At 52.1% G+C, this 24,370-nt stretch overlaps 3 protein-coding genes across 3 annotated transcripts; all 3 read left to right on the forward strand.

The window, feature by feature from the left end:
- The first annotated feature begins 523 nt into the window (after positions 1 to 523).
- On the forward strand, positions 524 to 9,209 carry UAP1L1 (UDP-N-acetylglucosamine pyrophosphorylase 1 like 1). The gene is made up of 9 exons (XM_040405985.1): positions 524 to 1,039; positions 3,839 to 4,043; positions 4,308 to 4,483; positions 4,858 to 5,030; positions 5,642 to 5,835; positions 6,849 to 6,989; positions 7,078 to 7,263; positions 7,337 to 7,403; positions 8,672 to 9,209. Exons 1-9 carry the CDS (start codon positions 751 to 753, stop codon positions 8,741 to 8,743), a joined length of 1,503 nt encoding a protein of 500 aa, XP_040261919.1. The 5' UTR covers positions 524 to 750; the 3' UTR covers positions 8,744 to 9,209.
- A 3,714-nt stretch (positions 9,210 to 12,923) lies between these two features.
- On the forward strand, positions 12,924 to 24,339 carry MAN1B1 (mannosidase alpha class 1B member 1). Its single transcript, XM_040405984.1, has 13 exons — positions 12,924 to 13,178; positions 14,872 to 14,980; positions 16,563 to 16,705; positions 16,800 to 16,921; positions 18,143 to 18,252; positions 18,538 to 18,723; positions 19,358 to 19,506; positions 20,695 to 20,883; positions 20,980 to 21,170; positions 21,294 to 21,414; positions 21,812 to 22,009; positions 22,094 to 22,225; positions 22,830 to 24,339. Exons 1-13 carry the CDS (start codon positions 13,068 to 13,070, stop codon positions 23,028 to 23,030), a joined length of 1,962 nt encoding a protein of 653 aa, XP_040261918.1. The 5' UTR covers positions 12,924 to 13,067; the 3' UTR covers positions 23,031 to 24,339.
- Positions 13,185 to 14,471, forward strand: LOC120977846. The gene is made up of 2 exons (XM_040405986.1): positions 13,185 to 14,074; positions 14,174 to 14,471. Exons 1-2 carry the CDS (start codon positions 13,359 to 13,361, stop codon positions 14,463 to 14,465), a joined length of 1,008 nt encoding a protein of 335 aa, XP_040261920.1. The 5' UTR covers positions 13,185 to 13,358; the 3' UTR covers positions 14,466 to 14,471.
- Positions 24,340 to 24,370: the final 31 nt, after the last annotated feature.

Here is a 24,370-nt window from a genome sequence, read left to right on the forward strand (position 1 = left end):
GGTTCACTGCGGCTGACACTGTTATGGGGGTCACTGCGGCTGACACTGTTATGGGGTCACTGTGGCTGACACTGTTATGGGGGTCACTGTGGCTGACACTGTTATGGGGGTCACTGTGGCTGACACTGTTATGGGGGTCACTGTGGCTGTCACTGTTATGGGGGTCACTGTGGCTGACACTGTTATGGGGGTCACTGCGGCTGACAGTGTTATGGGGGTCACTGCGGCTGACACTGTTATGGGGTTCACTGCGGCTGACACTGTTATGGGGGTCACTGCGGCTGACACTGTTATGGGGGTCACTGCGGCTGACAGTGTTATGGGGGTCACTGCGGCTGACACTGTTATGGGGTTCACTGCGGCTGACACTGTTATGGGGGTCACTGCGGCTGACACTGTTATGGGGTCACTGCGGCTGACACTGTTTATGGGGGTCACTGCGGCTGACACTGTTATGGGGGTCACAGTGACTGACACTGTTATGGGGTCACTGACACCGTCCTGAGGCGCTCCCGGTTGTCAGCCTCCTCCTCTCCGCCGCCTGACGCCACATCTGCCTCACGTGAATCCCGCCGCCTATTTCTATACCGCACACGTGACTGGTCAACGCCCGCCCCCTGCTCGAGGTCCTTCAGGTGGTAACGGCACTTCTGGTCTCCATAGTTACCGGAGGCTCCGAGCTGACAGTCGGCTGGTTCCTATAGTAACGGACCGGTTCGGTTCTGGCGGTGACAGTCCCGGGTCCGCTTCATGGAGTGTGAGGCGGAGATCCGGCGGAGGCTGCAGGAGGCCGGGCAGGAGCAGCTGCTGCGGTTCTGGGACGAGCTGGGCTCCGGGCAGCGGGAGGCTTTACTGGCGGAGCTGAAGCTGCTGGATGGCCGGGAGCTGCGGGAGCACTGCGGCCGGGCGCGGGCAGCCTACGTGCGGGAGAGCGGCTCACCTCAGCGGCTGGACGAGCGGATGCGCCCGGTCCCCCCGGAGTTCCTGGGGAGCGTCAGGAAGAGCCGCCCGGAGGAGCTGGCGGCCTGGGAGGAGGAAGGTGGGTCCGGGGGAGCCCCAGAGGGCCCCCCAAAAGTGCCGGGATGAGAGAGCGCCCCCCAAATGTGCCGGGATAAGAGAGCGCCCCCCAAAAGAGCCGGGATAAGAGAGCGCCCCCCCAAAAGTGCCGGGATAAGAGAGCACCCCCCCAGAACTGCCGGGATAAGAGAGCGCCCCCCCAGAACTGCCGGGATAAGAGAGCGCCCCCCCAGAACTGCCGGGATAAGAGAGCGCCCCCCAAAAGTGCCGGGATAAGAGAGCGCCCCCCAAAAGTGCCGGGATAAGAGAGCGCCCCCCCCAGAACTGCCGGGATAAGAGAGCGCCCCCCAAAAGTGCCGGGATGAGAGCGCCCCCCCAAAAATGCCGGGATAAGAGAGCACCCCCCCAAAAGTGCCGGGATAAGAGAGCGCCCCCCAAAAGTGCCGGGATAAGAGAGCGCCCCCCAAAAGTGCCGGGATAAGAGAGCGCCCCCCCAGAACTGCCGGGATAAGAGAGCGCCCCCCCAGAACTGCCGGGATAAGAGAGCGCCCCCCCCCAGAACTGCCGGGATAAGAGAGCGCCCCCCCAAAACTGCCGGGATAAGAGAGCGCCCCCCCAAAACTGCCGGGATAAGAGAGCGCCCCCCCAGAACTGCCGGGATAAGAGAGCGCCCCCCCAGAACTGCCGGGATAAGAGAGCGCCCCCCCCAGAACTGCCGGGATAAGAGAGCGCCCCCCCCAGAACTGCCGGGATAAGAGAGCGCCCCCCCCAGAACTGCCGGGATAAGAGAGCGCCCCCCCCAGAACTGCCGGGATAAGAGAGCGCCCCCCCCAGAACTGCCGGGATAAGAGAGCGCCCCCCCCAGAACTGCCGGGATAAGAGAGCGCCCCCCCCAGAACTGCCGGGATAAGAGAGCGCCCCCCCCCAGAACTGCCGGGATAAGAGAGCGCCCCCCCCAGAACTGCCGGGATAAGAGAGCGCCCCCCCCCAGAACTGCCGGGGGATAAGAGAGCGCCCCCCCCAGAACTGCCGGGATAAGAGAGCGCCCCCCCCAGAACTGCCGGGATAAGAGAGCGCCCCCCCCAGAACTGCCGGGATAAGAGAGCGCCCCCCCCCAGAACTGCCGGGATAAGAGAGCGCCCCCCAGTGTCATTGTGCCCCAATATTGGAAGCATTTACTCAAACACTGGGGGGCAGTTCTCTGTACCCAGATTATGTCCATTGTGCCCCCTGGTCATACCCCGTTATTGCCCAGGTCACATTGTATCAGTTATCTGCAGTTCTCAGACCTTGTACCCGGGTGTGCCAGCCTCACAGGACATATAATGCCGCTATCCCCTCGGCTCCTCAGTTGGAGAACTTTGTACCCCGTAAAAGATATTAAACTCTGCAGCCTGCTGTGCCCCAGTGTGACCATTATATACACTGTGCCGCCCAGTGTGACCATTATATACACTGTGCCGCCCAGTGTGACCATTATATACACTGTGCCGCCCAGTGTGACCATTATATACACTGTGCCGCCCAGTGTGACCATTATATACACTGTGCCGCCCAGTGTGACCATTATATACACTGTGCCGCCCAGTGTGACCATTATATACACTGTGCCACCCAGTGTGACCATTATATACACTGTGCCGCCCAGTGTGACCATTATATACACTGTGCCGCCCAGTGTGACCATTATATACACTGTGCCGCCCAGTGTGACCATTATATACACTGTGCCGCCCAGTGTGACCATTATATACACTGTGCCGCCCAGTGTGACCATTATATACACTGTGCCGCCCAGTGTGACCATTATATACACTGTGCCGCCCAGTGTGACCATTATATACACTGTGCCGCCCAGTGTGACCATTATATACACTGTGCCGCCCAGTGTGACCATTATATGCACTGTGCCGCCCAGTGTGACCATTATATGCACTGTGCCGCCCGGTGTGACCATTATATGCACTGTGCCGCCCGGTGTGACCATTATATACACTGTGCCGCCCGGTGTGACCATTATATACACTGTGCCGCCCGGTGTGACCATTATATACACTGTGCCGCCCGGTGTGACCATTATATACACTGTGCCGCCCAGTGTGACCATTATATACACTGTGCCGCCCAGTGTGACCATTATATACACTGTGCCGCCCAGTGTGACCATTATATGCACTGTGCCGCCCAGTGTGACCATTATATGCACTGTGCCGCCCGGTGTGACCATTATATACACTGTGCCGCCCGGTGTGACCATTATATACACTGTGCCGCCCGGTGTGACCATTATATACACTGTGCCGCCCGGTATGACCTTTATATACACTGTGCCGCCCGGTGTGACCTTTATATACACTGTGCCGCCCGGTGTGACCATTATATGCACTGTGCCGCCCGGTGTGACCATTATATACACTGTGCCGCCCGGTGTGACCATTATATACACTGTGCCGCCCGGTATGACCTTTATATACACTGTGCCGCCCGGTATGAGCTTTATATACACTGTGCCGCCCAGTGTGACCATTATATACACTGTGCCGCCCAGTGTGACCATTATATACACTGTGACTGGTATGGCGCTGTCCTGTGCCCAGGGATAGATGAGCTGTGATCTGGCGGCACAGAGACATAAAGGAGCAGCGCCACTCTCATCCACAGGTCGGGTCTGGTATTGCCCCGATCGTCTCACGTGAGCTGCTTCTTCTCTTTCCTCCCTAGTCGGCGCGTATGGGGCGAGTGACTAAACCTGCAGTCGGTGGCACGCGGACGGACGAGCTGGCGGCGCTCTTCATGGCTTACAGTTGTCAATGTTTTCCAGGTTACCGCCAGATCTCGCAGAACAGGGTGGCCGTCCTGCTGCTGGCTGGTGGTCAGGGCACACGTCTGGGGGTGACCTACCCCAAAGGGATGTACCGCGTGGGGCTGCCCAGTGGAAAGACTCTGTACCAGGTCCAGGCGGAGCGCATCCTGCGTCTGCAGCAGTTGGCCGGAGAGAAATACTCCACGCGGTGCACCGTGCCATGGTGAGAGCGCCTCCTCTGACCCCACAATGCTCTGCCACTCTGCACATACCCATCATCAGTGAGCTAACCCACGGCAGGGGCATCAGTCTAATACATGGATGCCCTGTGTAGTTCCCCCCTCCTCTTTTACTGCGGGCCTAATAGTCTCAGCAGCCAATCAGATTGCATCTTTCATTTTGCATACCACAATATAGCAGCAAGCATGTGATTGGCTCCCGTGCTACGTGGTATATGGAGGTCTCTTCATTCTTGCCCCCCCCCCAGGTACATCATGACCAGCGAGTTCACCCTGAACCCCACGCAGGAGTTTTTCGAGGAGCACAACTTCTTTGGCATCGATCGGGCGGACGTCGTCATGTTCGAGCAGAGGATGCTGCCCGCAGTCGGGTTCGACGGAAAGGCCATTTTGGAGAGGAAGGACAAGGTCGCAATGGCTCCAGGTAAATGATAAGGGAGCTTACGCTCTCCAACATTAAAGGGGTTCTCCGGGCTTTTAATATTGATGACCTTTGCTCAGGATCGGCGGGGGTCCCACACCCTCCTTCCCTTCATACTGGGTGTCAGACCTCCGCCAATCTGATATTGATGACAGGTCACCAATATGAAAAGCCTGGAGAACCCCTTTAACATGACAGAATACGGAGGGCAATCGCTTACAGTGCAATTACCCAGAAGCGCTTCCCTGGCAGCAAGTGGTCGCGCGTCGTCTCCCTGGACTTGCTGTAACTCGGCTCCACAGACCGATCACACCGCTATGTGCACCGTCCCAAGGAATTGCCTTTTTAGCAGTTTCCTTCCGTTTGTGTCCTTCCAGATGGTAACGGCGGCCTGTACAGAGCCCTGGCGGACCACCGTGTACTGGAGGACATGGAGGCGCGAGGCATCTCGTCTGTCCACGTCTACTGCGTGGACAACATACTGGTGAAGATGGCCGACCCCGTGTTCGTGGGGTTCTGTGTTTCCAAAGGAGCCGACTGCGGGGCCAAGGTATGTGACCACATTGTAGGCTCACCCTTAAAGGGGTTGTCCAGGCCTACTCTCCTCATCTGACATTGGGCACGGAGAGACTGGGGGAGGGTCAAGTTGACAGTCATCTGATGCCAGGTCCTAGCGTGCATGTCACGTCTGGTGGGAGACCATGCCTGCACCTTCCTCTTAGATTACCAAGCACAGCGCCGTCCATTGTGTAGTGGCTGTGCTTGGTATTGCAGCCCAGGACTGAACTGCACATAGACCATGTGACCGATGAACATGACATCACTGGTCGTGTCGGGCACCCCAGCCTCTTCAAACAGCTGACATCGATGACCTAAGGAGAGGCCATCACTAGGAAAATCACAGGAGACTTCTTTAAAGGGGGATTCCTATCATAGACATATGGAGAGATTATCTTAGACATGTCTGGTGGCTAGGACCCCATCCAAGGACAGTTCCCCGATTCCCAGTGGTCACTGGCGTGTTCCATCATTCAGTACAAAGAGCGACCTTTCACGTTGCCCTTTTATATGGCTCCCTGTGTACGTAGATGTTGGGGGTGATTGTCCGAGCAGTTGTATCAGGTATTAACGTGACCATCGTTTTTCCCCTGGATTGCTCAGGTGGTGGAGAAGTCGTACCCGTCGGAGCCTGTCGGGGTCGTGTGCCAGGTGGACGGCATCTACCAGGTTGTGGAGTACAGCGAGATCACCCCACAGACGGCGGAGAAGCGCAACCCGGACGGCAGCCTGACCTACAACGCCGGCAGCATCTGCAATCACTTCTTCACCCTGGACTTCCTGAAGAACATGGCCGGGTCAGTGGCAGGTGCCCTTTAAATAGGGGCATCCACACACAGCACTGATTGGAGGAGCCCTCCAAACAGCGCCCTCTATGGGGATCCCCGGGCAGCACCTATAATATAAAGAGTTTATGTATAGTGCTGTCCCCTTTAAGGGATTTTAAAGGGGTCCTCTCACTTCAGTAAGTGGCATTTATCATGTAGAGAAAGTTAATACAAGGCACTTACTAATGTCTTGTGATTGTCCATTTTGCTTCCTTTGCTGGCTGGATTAATTTTTCCATCACATTATACACTGCTCGTTTCCATGGTTACAGACCACCCTGCAATCCATCAGTGGTGGTCGTGCTTGCACACTATAAGATAAAGCACCAGCCTATGTGGCTCCCATGGTCCTGGCCTCCAGAAAGGCTTTATCCTATAGTGTGCAAGCACGACCACCACTGATGGATTGCAGGGTGGTCTGTAACCATGGAAACGAGCAGTGTCTAATGTGATGAAAAAATGAATCCAGCCAGCAAAGGAAGCAATGTGGGTAATAACATTACATTAGTAAGCGGCTTGTATCAACTTTCTCTACATGATAAATGCCACTTAAGCATGAGAGATTCATCATTTTTTTTAATTTCTTGCCATTTTTAAGATCATTCATTGTTCCCATCTGCTCTCATAGGAATCTCTGCACCTGCTTCATGTTTTCACTGACAGCAAGCAGAGATAATGAAATCTCAGGGGGTTGTTGTCCAGTTGTTACAGTTTAGGTCTCATTGCACTTTCCAGCAGGGTCTATCCATGCTGCCCATTTCTTTAATTGGTTGGTGCTGCCCAGAGATAAGCGGTGTCAGATGTGCATGGCGGCTGCTGATCTCCTCATCACCTGTTGAAACAACATGCATACTCAGCCAGGCCCAGCAGCCATGTTTATACGGGATCAGTGTGCATGCCCAGCGTAATGCGAGGGTTGGCAGATAGATGTTTTTTGGGGGGTTGTTTTCTGTGGACCATCCCTTTCACCGATCACATTGCAGGACGCTAGAGCAGCGGCTGGGGTACCATGTGGCCATCAAGAAAGTCCCCTACGTAGATGAAGAGGGCAACTTGGTGAAGCCCACACGACCCAACGGCATCAAGATGGAGAAGTTTGTGTTTGACGTCTTCCAGTTTGCCAGGTGAGTGGCATCCCCTGCGCCGGGCACCACCGCAGCCCTTTTGTGCCCGTGCGGATGACGCCAGCTTTGTCTCTCTCTTGGTTTGCAGGAACTTTGTGGCATTTGAAGTTGAGAGGGAAGAAGAATTCTCCCCTCTAAAAAACGCAGACACAGCCGATAAGGACACCCCGACCACGGCCCGGCGCTCGCTTCTGTGGCAGCACTACCGCTGGGCTCTGAAGGCTGGGGCGAAGTTCACTGATGCCAATGGCCGTGCCATAGCTGAGAAGTCTGGGTTGGTATCCAGTCTATCGCACAATGCCCGTCACCGCAGCCTCTCCGCTTACACATCTTGCTTCTCTTTGTAGTGATCCAGAAGCGGAAGACCCCCCTGCCGTCTGTGAGATCTCCCCTTTAATCTCCTATTTTGGGGAGGTGAGTAAAGCAACGAGATGAGCGCTCTCTGCGTTAAAGGGATAGTCCCAAGATTTAACCATCAGTTCTAAAGGCTTGGAAAACCCCTTTAAGACCCTGCTGCCAAGACATATAAAGCTGTGTGGCAGTAGGCTCTTAAAGGGGATTTCCGAACCTTTAGAACTGATGACCTCTTCTCTGGATAGGTCATCAGTCATTGATCGTGGGGGTCCGACCTGTCGATCCGCTTTTTGAGAAGGCAGCAGCGCTCGCAGTAGTTCCTCTGCCGCGTCACGTCACGTTTAGAGAGGAGCGAATTTCGTTTGATGGTAAAAGGCAGAATTGCATAATGGATTCCGTTACCACGGACCATAACGCATTTCTATAACGGAATGCCTTTAGAGAAGTCTATGGGCTGCAAAACGGATCCGTCCCGTTTCCGTTATGCAGGGGAGGCATTCCGTTATGCATTCCGTCACAGAATTGCGTTATGGTCCGTGGTAATGGAATCCATAACGCAATTCTGCTTTTACCACCAAACGAAGCGTGAAATTCGCTCATCTCTAAACGCGACGTGACATGGCCTTCGCATCCCTGCTCCGTTCATATGGCGGATACAGGACCCCTGAAGAGAAGCCAAGTGCGAGCGCTGGAGACTGATAGAGCAGCACTGCACATGCTTGACCACCACTCCATTCATGCGATGGACACAGGACCCCTGTTCTCAGCAGAGGTGCCTGGGCGCCGCTGATCCATTCATTTCTATGGGACTGCTGACAGAGCAGCAGTGCTCGACCGCCGCCCCATTCATAGGGTGGATACAGGACCCCCATTCTCATGATTGGTGCTGGGATCACAGTGCGGTGGTGGCGGCGCATGTGCACAGCTATTCCATTAAGGCCCCATTCATACCACCGTATTTTTTTGGTCCGCGTCCGGTCCGCAGTTTTTTTTTTCCATGTGCCTGTTCCACAGTCCTATACAGAAATAGGCATTGCTATAATGGATCCGCAAAAAAAAAATAGATGCAGCATGGACGTCATCCGTATTTTTGGCGGACCGCAAAATACATACGGTTGCGTGAGTGCACCATCTCTATGTGATACTTCCTTCCTATCCTGTAGATAGGGGATACTTTGAAATTTTGGGACCACCCCTTTAAGGTCTATTGTATTCAGGGGCCCTGTGGCCCCATAGAGTAGAATGTGAACAGTAGTTTTTTTTGTGGGGGATTCGGCTGTATAAGGGTCTGATTGTTCCCCTCCCCCCGTATTATCTGACCCCTGCAGGGCTTAGACGCGCGTCTGAATGACCAGGACATCTCGTCCCCCTTCATACTGGACGTTGTTCCGAGGGTGTAGGAGGAAATGAAGACCTGAGGGCCGCAGCGCCGCGCAGGAGCCGTTGTGCCTTTATAATCCGTCGCTTCCGCTGTGAATCACTGCCGTGGGCCTCGGCAGTTTACTGTAAAAGCTGAAACCAAAAATGGAGGACTCTGGACATCAGCCCCATGAGGACCACAGGGTATACATTCAAGGACCACCAATGGGTCCTCTCAGTACTGTAGTGCTGTCCTGACGTCACCTGAGCGACCAGATGTGGTTTCTTCCAGATGTTTTAATTAATTGATTGAAGTCTGTCCCTCGCCCCATCCCTCTACACACTGATCTCCAGTTGCATCCAGCATGAACATGCCAAGCTGCAGTGTAAAGCATGGGGGAGAGACAGCAGCAGCCGCCTAAGCCTTTGATGAAGTTGACACAGATAATTTTGACTCCGACATACTAGAGGCTTCATGTAAAATGCCCATTAAAGTCTCTTTTCTAATCACAGGGTCCCTTTAACTACCACGCCTTTTAATTTGCAGCCACGTACGATACGGAATCAAGCGCTGCGTCAGCAGATCAGGGGAGATTCGGCGCCAGAGCTTTGCCCCTTCACAATCCTCGCAGTCGGATTGACGCTCCGTAAGTGTCAGAATTTCTACTGCCACTGAGTTTCGGTGCGTAGCCTTAAGGGCTCAAGCACACGACCGTATGTATTTTGCGATCCGCGAAAAATACAGATGACGTCCGTGTGCATTCTGAATTTTGTGGATCAGCTGGCCCCTAATAGAACTGCTATCCTTGTCTGTAATGCGGACATTAATAGGAAACGGAATGCACACAGAGTAACTTCAGTTTTTTTTTTTTGCGGACCCCTTGCAATGAATGGTTCTGCATACGGTCCGCAAAAAAAAAACGGAACGGACGTGGAAAGAAAATACATTCGTGTGCATGAGCCCTAAGAGTGACCCTTAAAAACAATGACCTATGGATGGAGTGGAACTCGCCAGCACCCCTCCGTCCAGGAAGAGGGAGCTGTAAAAGGTAGCGGGTGCCGTATGTAGAGCAGCGTGCGCCACATCACCCGCACACGCCACAAACAACACAACAAAATCGGCGCGTGTGAATGCTTCTTTACAAGGAAGGCGCCATAGCTCTGGTCAGGTGACCCCTCCGACACGGCGACTCCCTAGGACAAGGATCATCAACCTTCAGCCCTCCAGACGTTCTGAAAAACTACAACTCCCAGAATCCTCCTTTCACTTTTATGGTAGTTACAAGAACAGCCAAGAAAGTGTGCATGCTGGGAGTTGTAGTTTCACAACAGCTGGAGTGCCGAAAGTTGCTGATCCCTGCCCTAGGAGGCCAATGGCTGCCATATTGGCGCTTGACCCCCTAACACACGCTAGGGTCAATTTAAATATGAAGCCAATGGGGGTATGTGATGAGACGCGCAGGACCCCAGCGCTGACCACCGCGCCGCCATTCTGGAGGTCTGGATTATGAGATGCCGGATTATAGGAATTGATCTGACAACCAGCCACATTCAGCAGCGAGAAGTAAGGCCAGGCACAAGATCACTGCCCTGTATGCTGGACTCTTGGTGTCCGGTCGTCTTTTCCTTTTGCGCAAATAAAAAAATATATAAATCGCTTTCCCCGCTCCTGCGCGTTTGCGAGGCTAGGATCACACACACGGCAGATTTGCTGTTCCATTGAGAGGAAGGGAATTTGCCGAAATCTTTGCACCTGACTGCAGCAGCCTCATTCAGATGAATGGACATTTCTGCAGCATGTGAACATACGCTAATGGGGCCGTGCCGTCAGACGGACCCCCCCAACACCTGCTGAATACAGAGCGACCCTGCTATTGCGTCCCATCCGTGACGTCACCTTGTCCTCGGGCTCTACGGAGGCCCTACTACATGGTTAGGGTCCATTCACACGTCCGCAAAATGGGTCAGCATCCGTTCTGCAATTTTGCGGAACAAGTGCGGACCCATTCATTTTCAATGGGGCTGGAATGTGCTGTCCGCATCTGCGGATCCGCAATAAAATGGAACATGTCCTATTCAGGAAAAGGCATTTTCTATGAGAGTGCCGGCGATGTGCGGTCCGCAAAATGGACGTGTGAATGGACCCTAATGGTCCTATGGTATTCTGCACGACCGTATGTCTTTTTCAGTGTTTTGAGGGCCGTTTTTCAGTTTTTTTTTTTCAGTAGTGTTTCCAGTTCCGTTCCGTTTTTCCATATGGCATATACAGTGTACAGTAATTACATAGAAAAAATTGGGCTGGGCATAACATTTTCAATAGATGGTTCCGCAAAAACGGAACGGACACGGAAGACATTCGGAGTACATTCCATATGTGTTCTGGTTTTTTTTTGCAGGCCCATTGACTTGAATGGAGCCACGGAACATGATTTGCGGGCAATATTAAGACATGTTATATCTTTCAACGGAAACGGAATGCATATGGAGTACATTCAGTTTTTTTTTATTTTTTTGCGGAACCATTGAAATGAATGGTTCCGTATACGGAACGCAAAAAACATTCGGGTGAACGGGCCCTTAAAGGGGTATTCCTATTTTATAGTGATGGCTACAATATGCCACCCTCAGGGGCCCCCACAGCACTGGTTTAGCCCCCTTCATTCTCAGGATCAGTGGGGATCCCACGATCATGATTGATGCAAATCCTAGCCATATGCCGTCACTTTATAGAATGGGAGTACCCCTTTAACTATGGAATAACTCCGACAAAGCTTGTGTCATATTCTATACCTATGGCCCCTAACATGTGGCTCTCCAGCGGTTTTCATACTATATCTCCTAGCCCCTCCTCATCAGAACACTAAAATCTCTGCTTGCTGTTGGTGAATGGAAATGTTTTTGTTTCACAGCTGAGGGTTTGCTACAGGTGTATCCAGTCTAGGCTGTGTATACGCACTTCAGGCCGATCTATATTAGCCTCTGTTCACACCTGGGGCTAATCATTTCCAGTTTTCTATGGTATCGTAAAAACAAGCGCCGGACCCCACGACGATTTGTATTAGGGTCTGCCAGGTGGATAACTGAGCCTCCAGTCCAGATGTGAACCTAGCCTTACCTGCGCTGATACATTGCAACAAACTACCAGCACTGGACAACAGATCAGCTCACAAAGGATTGTCTAGACTGGATACAATTGTAACAAACCCTCAACTGTTTAAAGTACTTTGTCAGGATGGGGTTTCAGGTTAAATGTTTCTGTTCACTGACAGCAAGCAGAGTGTTTTGAAAACAGTGAGGAACGGAAACACAAACCATTCTAAAGGCTGGTGCTGCAACGAGTAGGAGGCTTCACAGGGTCCTGGTTCCTCCCTGCAATTGGTGGCATTAGACAAGTGGTCTCCACCCCGTGGCCCTCCAAGCATTACAGGACTACAACTCCCAGGAGCTCCGCAGACACCGCACGGATGGACACCTCTGCAGCGGGCAATAAACTGGAACTAAATGCATTCATATGATAAGGGTGTGTATATTTTTGCAACTGTTTTGTGTTCCAGTGCATTGAGGCAAAGGTAAAATGGGGCGCGCACAGCCTTTAAAGGGGTTTCCGACCCCCACGTGGATAGTGACTGATCACAGGGGTTCCACCACTATAGACCACTCCTCCATAACAGGAGCTGCCCTCTAAAGTGGTGTTTGAGGCTGGTATTGTGGGGGTCTATGGCCCTGTAAAACTGCGGGGGGTCCGCCTGTTACATCTGGAATACGGGAAGTTACAGTACAGGTGCAGTGCACTTATATGTAGGGAGACCCCGGCAGACGGCCCATTCTCTCCAGCCCTTCCAGAATGTCCAGGAGGCGGCATATCTCCTGGATACCCCCATAGTCACCAGCCCCCGTTACTGCCAGATAACCTCCTCACATCACGGGGGTCCGGATGTCGTCTGTGGCAGCACCCAGGAGGGGAGAGGGTCCGAATGTCTGGTCTGGAGTCTGTAAAGCTTTAGTTTGGGGTCTATACAACCTGGGGGTCTCTGTTCATGTAGGGGTTTCTGGGGCACTTATTTATTTAGGGGAATGAAAGAAAACCGGCACTCCCAAAAATCTTTGCTGGTGATAGATTTATTGGTCGTAATGGAAAGTGCCCTCATCCAATATGGCGGCTTTGGATTGACACTTCTCGTCAGGACACTAGAGGCCGCTGCTGTCGTCGCCGCGCATGCGCAGTGACCCCCCGCATGGCACTTGTCGGGTTATTGACATGGAGTGGTAGGCCGCAGCCTCGGGCTGTAGTTACCGCTCCGCCCTAGACTCGCTCCTCCTTCCCCGGGGAGGCTTGGCATGGAGAAAGGGTGAGGCACAGCAGCCATGTACTCGCCGCAGCGCCGGGACTTCATGTCCGTCACCCTTATCCAGCCGGACGGCGGCAGCGGCGGCTACAACAACAGCAAGAGCTGGAGGCGGAAGTCGTGCTGGCGGGTGAGGGGTTAATGACACCTGTGACTGACGGGGGTGGGGGAGTGCAAAGTGTTAATGACCCCTGACCCCGCCCTTGTCATGTATGGGGCGTTAGTATTGGGGGCGTTCATTGTTCCAGGGGCCCCTGTGTCAGGGCAGTGATGGGCCCCCCACTGCTCATTAGTGCAGTTTGCCAGTGTGATGGCGCCGCTGATCTGTGGTTCCTCCAGCGTAGTGGTGATGCTGCTCTGTGGTTATCCTGGTTTGATGGCGCCGCTGATCTGTGGTTTCTCCAGTGTTATTGCGCCGCTGCTCTGTGGTTCCTCCAGCGTAGTGGTGACACTGCTCTGTGGTTACCCTGGTTTGATGGCGCCGCTGCGCTGTGGTTCCTCCAGCGTAGTGGTGACGCTGCTCTGTGGTTACCCTGGTTTGATGGCGCCGCTGCTCTGTGGTTCCTCCAGCGTAGTGGTGACGCTGCTCTGTGGTTACCCTGGTTTGATGGCGCCGCTGCGCTGTGGTTCCTCCAGCGTAGTGGTGACGCTGCTCTGTGGTTACCCTGGTTTGATGGCGCCGCTGCTCTGTGGTTCCTCCAGCGTAGTGGTGACGCTGCTCTGTGGTTACCCTGGTTTGATGGCGCCGCTGCTCTGTGGTTCCTCCAGCGTAGTGGTGACGCTGCTCTGTGGTTACCCTGGTTTGATGGCGCCGCTGCTCTGTGGTTCCTCCAGCGTAGTGGTGACGCTGCTCTGTGGTTACCCTGGTTTGATGGCGCCGCTGCTCTGTGGTTCCTCCAGCGTAGTGGTGACGCTGCTCTGTGGTTACCCTGGTTTGATGGCGCCGCTGCTCTGTGGTTCCTCCAGCGTAGTGGTGACGCTGCTCTGTGGTTACCCTGGTTTGATGGCGCCGCTGCTCTGTGGTTCCTTCAGCGTAGTGGTGACGCTGCTCTGTGGTTCCTCCAGCGTAGTGGTGACGCTGCTCTGTGGTTCCTCCAGCGTAGTGGTGACGCTGCTCTGTGGTTCCTCCAGCGTAGTGGTGACGCTGCTCTGTGGTTCCTCCAGCGTAGTGGTGACGCTGCTCTGTGGTTACCCTGGTTTGATGGCGCCGCTGATCTGTGGTTTCTCCAGTGTTATTGTGCCGCTGATCTGTGGTTTCTCCAGTGTTATTGTGCCGCTGATCTGTGGTTACCCTGGTTTGATGGCGCCGCTGATCTGTGGTTCCTCCAGTGTAGTGGTGACGCTGCTCTGTGGTTACCCTGGTTTGATGGCGCCGCTGATCTGTGGTTGCTCTCTTGTGATGGCGCCGCTAGTCTAAGGTTAAGCTCCCCTCTTTCCCCCCCCCCCCCCTTGTGATGGCGCTGCTGCTGCTCTGTGGTTACCAAGGTGCGATGGCGCCGCTGGTCTAAGGTTAAGCTCCCCCCCCCCCCTGCATTATACTGTGGGGGGCGTCATATGGCCTCCCCTGTGCCCCACATTCTCATGTCTCCTGTGTTCATGGATTCTGTGGGGGGGCGTTACCTGTGCCAGTCAGCACCAGCAGGGGGCACTGCATATATATACCGGGCTCAGGTGTAATGAGGTGATGAGCGGGTGACACATGGGGCCCTGATGTGCCCGGGCAGAGGAGGGGGCGTGGCTTCATGTATCCGGGTGGGATGTTGGGGTCCATTGTGTCTCTGCTGGGGCTCCCCTCCCCCGGCCTCACCTTTCCTGTCTTGTAGAAATGGAAGCAGCTGTCGAGGTTACAGCGCAGCATCATCCTGTTCCTGTGCACCGTGCTGGCCGTGTGCGGGGTCGTGTCCTTCTCCAACCTGGGCGATCACTGGAAGAGTAAGTGCCGAAATCCATGCCCCGCTATACCGCCACATATGTGCTACCCACAGCTGTGAGCAATATAAAGTCTGACAGTGAGAGCAGTGAGTGCAGCTCTGGAGTATAATACAGGATGTAACTGAGGATCAGTACAGGATAAGTAATGTAATGTATGTACACAGTGACTGCACCAGCAGAATAGTGAGTGCAGCTCTGGAGTATAATACAGGATGTATCTCAGGATCAGTGCAGGATAAGTAATGTATGTACACAGTGACTGCACCAGCGGAATAGTGAGTGCAGCTCTGGAGTATAATACAGGATGTAACTCAGGATCAGTGCAGGATAAGTAATGTATGTACACAGTGACTGCACCAGCAGAATAGTGAGTGCAGCTCTGGAGTATAATACAGGAGGTAACTGAGGATCAGTACAGGATAAGTAATGTATGTACACAGTGACTGCACCAGCAGAATAGTGAGTGCAGCTCTGGAGTATAATACAGGATGTAACTCCGGATCAGTGCAGGATAAGTAATGTATGTACACAGTGACTGCACCAGCAGAATAGTGAGTGCAGCTCTGGAGTATAATACAGGATGTAACTCAGGATCAGTACAGTATAAGTAATGTATGTACACAGTGACTGCACCAGCAGAATAGTGAGTGCAGCTCTGGAGTATAATACAGGATGTAACTCAGGATCAGTACAGGATAAGTAATGTATGTACACAGTGACTGCACCAGCAGAATAGTGAGTGCAGCTCAGGAGTATAATACAGGATGTAACTCAGGATCAGTACAGGATAAGTAATGTATGTACACAGTGACTGCAGAATAGTGAGTGCAGCTCTGGAGTATAATACAGGATGTAACTCAGGATCAGTACAGGATAAGTAATGTATGTACACAGTGACTGCACCAGCAGAATAGTGAGTGCAGCTCTGGAGTATAATACAGGATGTAACTCAGGATCAGTACAGGATACGTAATGTATGTACACAGTGACTGCACCAGCAGAATAGTGAGTGCAGCTCTGGAGTATAATACAGGATGTAACTCAGGATCAGTACAGGATACGTAATGTATGTACACAGTGACTCCACCAGCAGAATAGTGAGTGCAGCTCTGGCGTATAATACAGGATGTAACTCAGGATCAGTACAGGATAAGTAATGTATGTACACAGTGACTGCACCAGCAGAATAGTGAGTGCAGCTCTGGAGTATAATACAGGATGTAACTCAGGATCAGTACAGGATAAGTAATGTATGTACACAGTGACTGCACCAGCAGAATAGTGAGTGCAGCTCTGGAGTATAATACAGGATGTAACTCAGGATCAGTACAGGATAAGTAATGTATGTACACAGTGACTGCACCAGCAGAATAGTGAGTGCAGCTCTGGAGTATAATGCAGGATCAGGGCTGTCACTTCTATATTCAGGACATTTCTCTTTCACCCCGGGTTCAGTCTCTGTAAGCTCAGTAATGGTGGTCATCACCCAACTTTCCCAGATGCAGATATTCTTTGGCAGTAGAGGAGGGGGATGGATTATTGAGGTGCAGTTCTGTAATCCCTTATTTCTGTCTGCTCCTAGGTCTAACGAGCCAGATAGAAGGGGTTAATGAGGGCCGGGACATGCCAGGCATTAACCCTGCGCAGCCAGCCGTGTTACCAGCCCCCAAAGAAGCAGATGATCCGGATGGCAAGTTACCAAAACCCGCACCACTCCCCCAGCAGGTATGGGGGGGGGGGGCCTCTGAGGAGGGGGATGGGGTCTGATTGTATTTGCTTTTTATTTTATGGGGGTTTTTTTTTGTTTGTTTTTTTGTAGAAGCTCAGAAGACCAAATAAGCGCGGACCTCCAAATCTACAACCCCCACCGGACAAGGGCCAAAAGCTGGAAGATAACGAGCAGCGGCCGGATGAAGCAGACAACAACCAACCAATCATAAGGTAGCTGGAAAACCCTGTGAGCGCACCTAGCCAATCAGCAGAGCTGTGGGCGGGGCATAGCCGTAACCTTCCCATTGTCACAAGCATCGGGTAGCGTATAGCCCTTTAAGTGATGCTCCATTCCTCAGAAGTTTGTACTGTCCCCTTAAGAGGGTTGACATTAAATGTAGTGATTATCACACAATGTTCTGTTGCAATTATTTTTCAAGATCTCAGTTTGCCCGCAGTGAATAGAAAGCCCATCCACTTCTGCATACAGTACTGCGTTTGTTACAGTGTATCAGTGTAGACAATGCCAAGCTTACCTGCAGTGACACATTGTATCCTGAGCATCCGCTGTGGGAGTAGGACTCGGGCATGGTGTAAACCATAGGCGTGCGCACCGGGCGTGCCTGGGCACACCCTAATCAAGCCTGCTGGCCGGCAAATACTAATGAAGCGCTTCCATTTTGGAGGCGCTCATTGGTACTGGAGAACCAGGAAGCGGTGAACGCTCTGTACTCACCGCTTCCTGGTCCTTGGATGTCGGCTGCGCAGGGCTGCGCGCAGCGCGAGGTGCTTTGTGACGTCACGCTGTGCGCGCCAGTTCAGAGCACAGCCGACAGCAGGAGGAAGAGGATCGCGGGCGGCGAGGAGCGTCCAGGAGCAGAGAGGTAAGTGGTTTTTTATTTTATGAAAAAAGAGGCTCCTAGGGGCATATGGGGGGCTAATGAGGCATATGGGGGGCTAATGGCATAAAGGCTATATATACATGTGCGTTCTTCGTGTGTGTTTATGCTTTAGGCCTCTTTCACACTGGCGTGTGCGATCCGTTGCCGTATTGCGGCCCGCAATACACGAGCACAGTCCGTGGGGCAGCCGCAGCGGATCGCAAGAAGATAGGACATGTTCTATCTTTTTGCGGAACGGAAGTACGGGACGAAACACCACAGAAGCACTCCGTAGGGTTCCGTTCCGCACCATTCCGCATCTCCGGATTTGCGACCCATTCAAGTGAATGGGTCCGCATCCGTGATGCAGAATGCCCACGGAACGGCACCCGTGTATTGCGGATCCGCAAATGCGGTCCGCAATACGGCAAGGGGCCGCACACGCCAGTGTGAAAGAGGCCTTAGGGTGCGCACGCCTATGGTGTAAATGATGAAGGTTAGCATTCACTGACAGCAAGCAGAGATCTTCAGAATGGTGAAACGTTTTCCGGTTGCCTTTGTGTATTTCCAGCTGGAGAGGAGCGGTGATAGAACCCGTCCAGACATTGGCCCCTTCTCCAGTCAAAGCCCCGGAGCCCACGGGGGCCCCACCTCAGGATGTCCCCGATCAGAAGGAACCGGGTAGGAAAGGTTTTATAACTTTGTAATGCACCTCGTGGTTGTTTTTTATTTTTCCCCCCTCATTTTTCAGCAATTCTGCTAGCTGTCAGTGAATGGCACCATCGCTTGCCTACATCTAGAGGTACAAAATTGTTCCCAGTCGTGTCACAGCGCATCACAGCTCCCTCTTGTAAAGTAGCCTGTGGGTGCAAGCCATGAGTGTTCCCATTCACTGACAGCAAGCAAAATTGAGCGTTTGATGCCCAAAGTCTATGAAAAAGTTGAAAATCTTGTTTTGCCTCCTAGTTCCCATCAGCGAGCGGCAGGAGGCGGTCATCGAGGCGTTCCGTCACGCGTGGAGCGGGTACAAGCAGTTTGCCTGGGGTCACGACGAGCTGAAGCCGATTTCCAAATCCCACAGCGAATGGTTTGGACTGGGACTCACCCTCATAGACGCGCTGGACACCATGTGGATCCTGGGCCTGAAAGAAGGTGATGCCTCTCAGGGGCTGGGGGGGGCTTGGATAATGTGCTGAACCCCGGGGATGTCAGCGGCGCCGCTGATCTCCATGCTGCTGTGCCAGTCATTCTCATGGAAGTGAAGAGGTCTCTGGACGATAAGGCGTCTCCATTGTTGTGTCAGACCTCTTCTCTTCCCATTCACCACCTTCAAGATCTCCGCTTGCTGACGGGGAGTGGAAACCTTCCTCTCTACATCCAGAGGCCTGTCCTAACGCTTCTCACAGCCACAGTGGTGTCCAGTTGAGACAGTCCTCTGTGATTCCAGGCTGATACATTGTAACAAACTGCCAGTATGGGGGGGGGGGGGATTTGTGCTGATGACAGTTTCAGCTCACAGAGGATTTTCTTGCAACAAACCTTCAGCTGTGAGATGTTTTGGCCTTTTACAGGGTTTGAAGCCTCTGGATGTAAAGCAGTATGTTCTCATTCACTGACAGCAAGCAGAGGCAAATATTGGAAAGCTGCTTTTACTTTCATCAAAATGAACATCTTCCAGCAGTGTGCGGCGCCATGGTCTCTGCTCCTGTAACCCATCCCCCCCATAATGCTATCTTTTAGTATGTTGCTGTCCCTTTAAATATATCTATCCTCTCTTTTACTTTAGAGTTTCGGGAGGCCCGGGAATGGGTGGCCACCCAGCTGTCTTTTGATAAAAACGTTGACGTCAACCTGTTTGAGAGCACCATCCGGATCGTGGGAGGGCTGCTGAGCACCTACCACCTGACCCAGGACCCGCTGTTCCTCGAGAAGGCAGTACGTTCCGCTCTGTTACATACCTACCTGAGCTTCTCCCGCCCGCACTCCATTGTTCATACCCAGTGGAACATGATGGACCGCAGTACAGGGTGCCCTGACATCATACGGGATTGGGGGGGGGGGGTATTGTATAAGACAAAGTAATGCCCGGAGCGTGATCTGCAGCCTGTAGCTCTCTGACTGTGGTGAAACTATAACTCCCAGCATGCCTTGACAGTCCTAGGTTGTCAGGGCATGCTGGGAGTTGTAGTTTCAACACAGCTGGAGAGCTACAGGCTGCAGATTCTTGGTCTGTGTGCCAGTGTTATGTTGCCATCTGGTGGTTAGAATTGTAACAACTGATCTATCCCCATCTGGTGGTAATCAGAGGAATTGCTATTACAGTGTAACTCTTTCGCTACCAGCGCCATACATGTACGGTAATGGGTGAACATGGAGGGCGCCATGACCAGCGGGTCTCTGCTTTTTCAAACAGCAGAGACACGCAGCTAATGACCGCGCCCCGGGAAAAATGCCAATCGCGGTCATTAAAACCTTTTAGATGCCGTGATCAAGATTTACGGCATCTAAAAGCTCAAAAACACAGAAGCATGCGCTTCCAGGCTTCTTACCGGCGGCCAATGAGGATGTCGGTAATTGGTTTCAATACGCTGGGTCTCTCTGAAGAGACCCCAGGGTATTGGAGCTGCAATTCTTATTTTTTGCCAGCAGGTGGCCAACATAAAAATCAGCAATTCTAGTACCAATATAGATATATAATTAACACCAATAGCACAGAATTGAAAAAAATACAAAGTTTTGTAGCCTCAAACACGAGCACTTTGTACTGACACAGAGAATGAAGGGCACAGGTCAGTTTTGCCGCAAAGGGAATGCCTTAGGGACAAAACCCATAGAACGGTGGAGGAATTGCATTTTTTTCTCCAATTCCACCCCATTTGGAATTTTGTCCCCGCTTTCCCACTACATTGTATGCCATAATAAATGGTGACTTTAGAAAGTACAACTTGTCCCTCAAAACATAAGCCCTCATACCGCTATGTGAACGGAAAAATAAAAAAGTCTGCATTTCGTGCTCCCTCTTAATTCCGAGTCCTAGGAATACTGTTTTCCACTTTTATTTGTGTCCCACGCCCCGAGTTCTCACATCCCCCGTCCTGTTATATTTCTGTTTTCCGTCCCCAGAGAGACATCGGCACTCGCCTTCTCCCAGCCTTCAACACCCCGTCCAAAGTGCCTTTCTCCGATGTCAACATTGGTAGGGGCACTGCCCACCCTCCGCGCTGGACGTCCGACAGCACCGTGGCCGAAGTGACCAGCGTCCAGTTGGAGTTCCGCGAGCTGTCCCGCTTGACGGGAGATGAACAGTTCAGGGTACTTAGTGCCTCTCATACTTTACATTTTTTTATTTTATTTTTTGCTAATGTCCCGTGTAGGTATAGATCAGGATATTATTTTTTTTCCCTCCAGAAAGTGGTGGATCAGGTCACCCAGCACGTCCACACTCTGCCGGGGAAGCGTGACGGCCTGGTGCCCATGTTCATCAATACCAACAGCGGGCAGTTCAGCCATCTTGGAGTCTTCACGCTGGGCGCTCGAGCTGACAGCTACTATGAGTATTTGCTCAAGCAGTGGATTCAGAGCGGCAAAAAAGAGACCTCGTAAGTTTGGCGGGCGGGGGGGGTCCCTTACTTACTAATAAGGCCTCTGCCTCTTGCGTTCCGCTATATCTAGTATCGTTTAGTACAACCCTTGCATTGAAACTTTTTTCGGTTTACCCACAGGTTCTTAGAAGATTACATCCAGGCCATTGAAGGCGTCAAGAAAAACCTGCTACGAAAATCTGAGCCAAACAAACTGACGTTCGTCGGGGAGCTTTCTCATGGTCACTTCAGCCCCAAAATGGTGAGAACATTACCGTATTTTTCATTTTTTTCCCCCCAAAAGTGAATACTAGTGAGCGCCTCTAATATTGAAGCACTGACTGGTATGCAGGAGCGGTAACTGTAGCGCTGCCTGTACTCGCCGCTCTGTGTGCTTGACGTACTGAGGTCACAGTGAAGACCAGGGAGCGGTGAGTACACAGCGCTCCATCCTGAGAGGTATTTTTCTGGGGGGTGTGATCTATTATATTACCGCCATTCCACGCCTCACCGCGTCGTATTACTTCTGGTCCAGCAAGCCTAATGTCCCAGCAAATCATCGTGGGGAAGGGGCTACAAAATAAACAACGCACGGACTTAGTAATTGTCACCATTGTTCCTGGGGGTCATTCGTCACGACCTGTAATCTTTACTTTCAGGATCATCTCGTCTGCTTCCTGCCGGGGACGTTGGCTTTAGGGGCCCATAACGGGATCACCAGTGATCACATGGAGATAGCTGTGGCCCTCATGGAGACCTGCTATCAGATGTACAAGCAGATGGAGACCGGCTTGAGCCCAGAGATCTCGCACTTCTTCCTGCACGCTGCAAAGGGGAGTAAGGACATAGACGTCAAGGTAAGTCCCTGGTTCTATGGGGTTCTTAAAGGAACCCGCGTGTCTTGGAGTTTTACCTCCTACGTCCATTTTCTGTCTCTGCAGCCTGCGGACAGACACAACCTCCTGCGGCCGGAGACTGTGGAAAGCCTCTTCTATCTCTATCGCTTCACCGGTGACACGAAGTATCAGGATTGGGGCTGGGAGATTCTGCAGAACTTCAACAAGTACACGAGGGTATCGTATCCACACCAACCATTTTTACTGGGGTCTCCTGTGGCCGACCCCCTTGTAAATGGCTATACTATGGTTCCTTGGTAATAGTCTGTGCAGCTAAAGCCGGCCATGGACGTTAATTTGATTATTATAAGTAGTTCCCATTTTTAAGATCTCTGCTTGCTATCATTGACTAGGAACTTTGCATCCAGGCGGTAAAAACTGTCCTAATTCCATGCTTCTCGCAGCTGTTTGTTACAGTTGCATCCAGTCCAGACAATCCTCTGTGAGCCATACAGTTGTGTTGTCTGCACTGATACATTGTAACAAACGATCAGGACAGGGTGGAGATTTGTGCTGCTGGTGAGGATTTGATTATGCAATCGCCGCTTGCATCCTCTGATTATAGCGTGAACCTCAGTTTAAAGGGGCTGTCCATGATTACAAAAATATGGCTAGGTTCTTCCAAAAACAGCAGCACATCTGTCCAAGGGTTGTGTCTTGGCTCCATTGTAGCTGCAGTACCAAACACAACCTGTTGATGGGGGTGGTGCTGTTTTTGGATGAAAGCAGACATGTTTTTCTAATCACGGACTGCCCCTTTTAATTTACCTTGTCTCATCAGGTCGAATCCGGCGGCTACTCGTCCATCAACAACGTGCAGAGCGCCACCAACCCCGAGCCGCGGGACAAAATGGAGAGCTTCTTCCTGGGGGAGACCCTAAAATACCTATTTCTACTTTTTTCCGACGACGTTGATTTGCTGAACTTGGACAAGTTTGTCTTCAACACAGAGGCGCACCCGCTGCCGGTCTGGACCTCCTAGCGTGGCGACAACGGCTCTTGTAGGCCTCCTATATGAGAACCCAGCGGCCGTCCATGACAGCCCGTCTGAGCGCTGCCTTGTTTTTCTCTTTAGACGTAAGACCTGCAGGTTCTTGGGTCTTTGTTTCTGCCCGTCGGGGAGGTGTAAAGGGCGAGGCGAGGAGCCGGTCCAGAGGCTGCCGAAAACCAACTCAGGACTAGAAGCCTGGACCTTCTGATGGTGACCGCCAGAGGCAGCAAACCCATCCGTCTTGGTTCTAAATAGGTCCAAAATTCCCTCCCTGATTCCCTTCACACAGTCCTAGAGTTTGGTAATTGTGTTGGGCACGCTCACCGCTCCCTCTTCTTGCACTGAGCATGCCCAGAACACTCACCCATAGACCTCAATGGGCAGTTTTTTTATTTGGCTTCACGTCCAGGTGCCAGCTGTAAAGCGTATATGTCTGGTCATCGGCGATCAGACCATCCATTGATCACAAGAATGGGGGTTCACTTCTACGGAACGGGTGGAGATAGCCGAACGCCATACTCGACAGTCCCGTTGAAGTGAATGGAGCGGTGGTCCCATGTGCACGCGGGGAAATTAGCGACTCTTGTGATCAGGGGGCATCTCGGGGGTCGGAGCCCCAGACATCGTACACTTGGGGTGATGGACACGCTGACTGCCCCATAATCTACCGGTAATTAAAAAATACAATCATAAATTAAAAACGTATTGAAAAATCAGTATATTTTACGATAAATCAGTAAAAGTAATTGGTCATAAAAAAAAAGGTGAGAAAGATTAATAAAAATGTGTCAATTCTTTTCTGTCACCACTAGGGGGAGTTCTATGGGAGAGGCGGTGAGCTCCCCCTAGTGGTGGCTGAAGCAGGCACAGTTATAACTCTAGGGCCGTGTGAAGGGGATCTGATCCTTTTTCATTTTAATATTTTATGAAATTTTGGACCTTTAAAAAAAAAAAAAAAAAGTATTTGATGGGTGGAACTTTATATAACTCAGGAATGACGACGTTTAAGCTGAGGACTGGATATTCGTCAGGCCAGGAAGCCGTCCCGCTTGTCTTTACTGGGGAACACTGTGACTAAATCCCACTATAGCTGTGACCTGTCTGCTCCGTGTGGCGGGGGAGGGGGGGGGGGGTCATTTACTTAAATGCCTGGAACTGGATGAGGGATGCTGTCCTATGCCTTAAAGGGACAGTAGCTCTAAGAACACAGACACCCCCCGCCCCCTACGTCTTGTGAGAAGGGAGAGTGCAATTGGAGCAACTCCCTCAAATATTATTTTTTTTTGGGGTGGGGGGGTGTGTGTAAAAAAAAAAAAAAAAATGGGGTTCTA

Source organism: Bufo bufo, chromosome 8 (genome assembly GCF_905171765.1).
Source record: "Bufo bufo chromosome 8, aBufBuf1.1, whole genome shotgun sequence".
NCBI lineage: Eukaryota > Metazoa > Chordata > Amphibia > Anura > Bufonidae > Bufo > Bufo bufo.

Excerpts from the sequence above, each read along its gene's own strand:
- UAP1L1 (XM_040405985.1), top strand. The coding sequence starts at position 751 with ATGGAGTGTGAGGCGGAGATCCGGCGGAGGCTGCAGGAGGCCGGGCAG. Across the intron at positions 1,040-3,838 it reads GGCGGCCTGGGAGGAGGAAG|GTTACCGCCAGATCTCGCAG; the intron begins GTGGGTCCGGGG and ends AATGTTTTCCAG. Across the intron at positions 7,404-8,671 it reads TAATCTCCTATTTTGGGGAG|GGCTTAGACGCGCGTCTGAA; the intron begins GTGAGTAAAGCA and ends TGACCCCTGCAG.
- MAN1B1 (XM_040405984.1), top strand. The coding sequence starts at position 13,068 with ATGTACTCGCCGCAGCGCCGGGACTTCATGTCCGTCACCCTTATCCAG. Across the intron at positions 14,981-16,562 it reads CCTGGGCGATCACTGGAAGA|GTCTAACGAGCCAGATAGAA; the intron begins GTAAGTGCCGAA and ends GTCTGCTCCTAG. Across the intron at positions 19,507-20,694 it reads CGCTGTTCCTCGAGAAGGCA|AGAGACATCGGCACTCGCCT; the intron begins GTACGTTCCGCT and ends TTCCGTCCCCAG.
- LOC120977846 (XM_040405986.1), top strand. The coding sequence starts at position 13,359 with ATGGCGCCGCTGATCTGTGGTTCCTCCAGCGTAGTGGTGATGCTGCTC. Across the intron at positions 14,075-14,173 it reads GCGCCGCTGCTCTGTGGTTC|CTCCAGCGTAGTGGTGACGC; the intron begins CTTCAGCGTAGT and ends GCTCTGTGGTTC.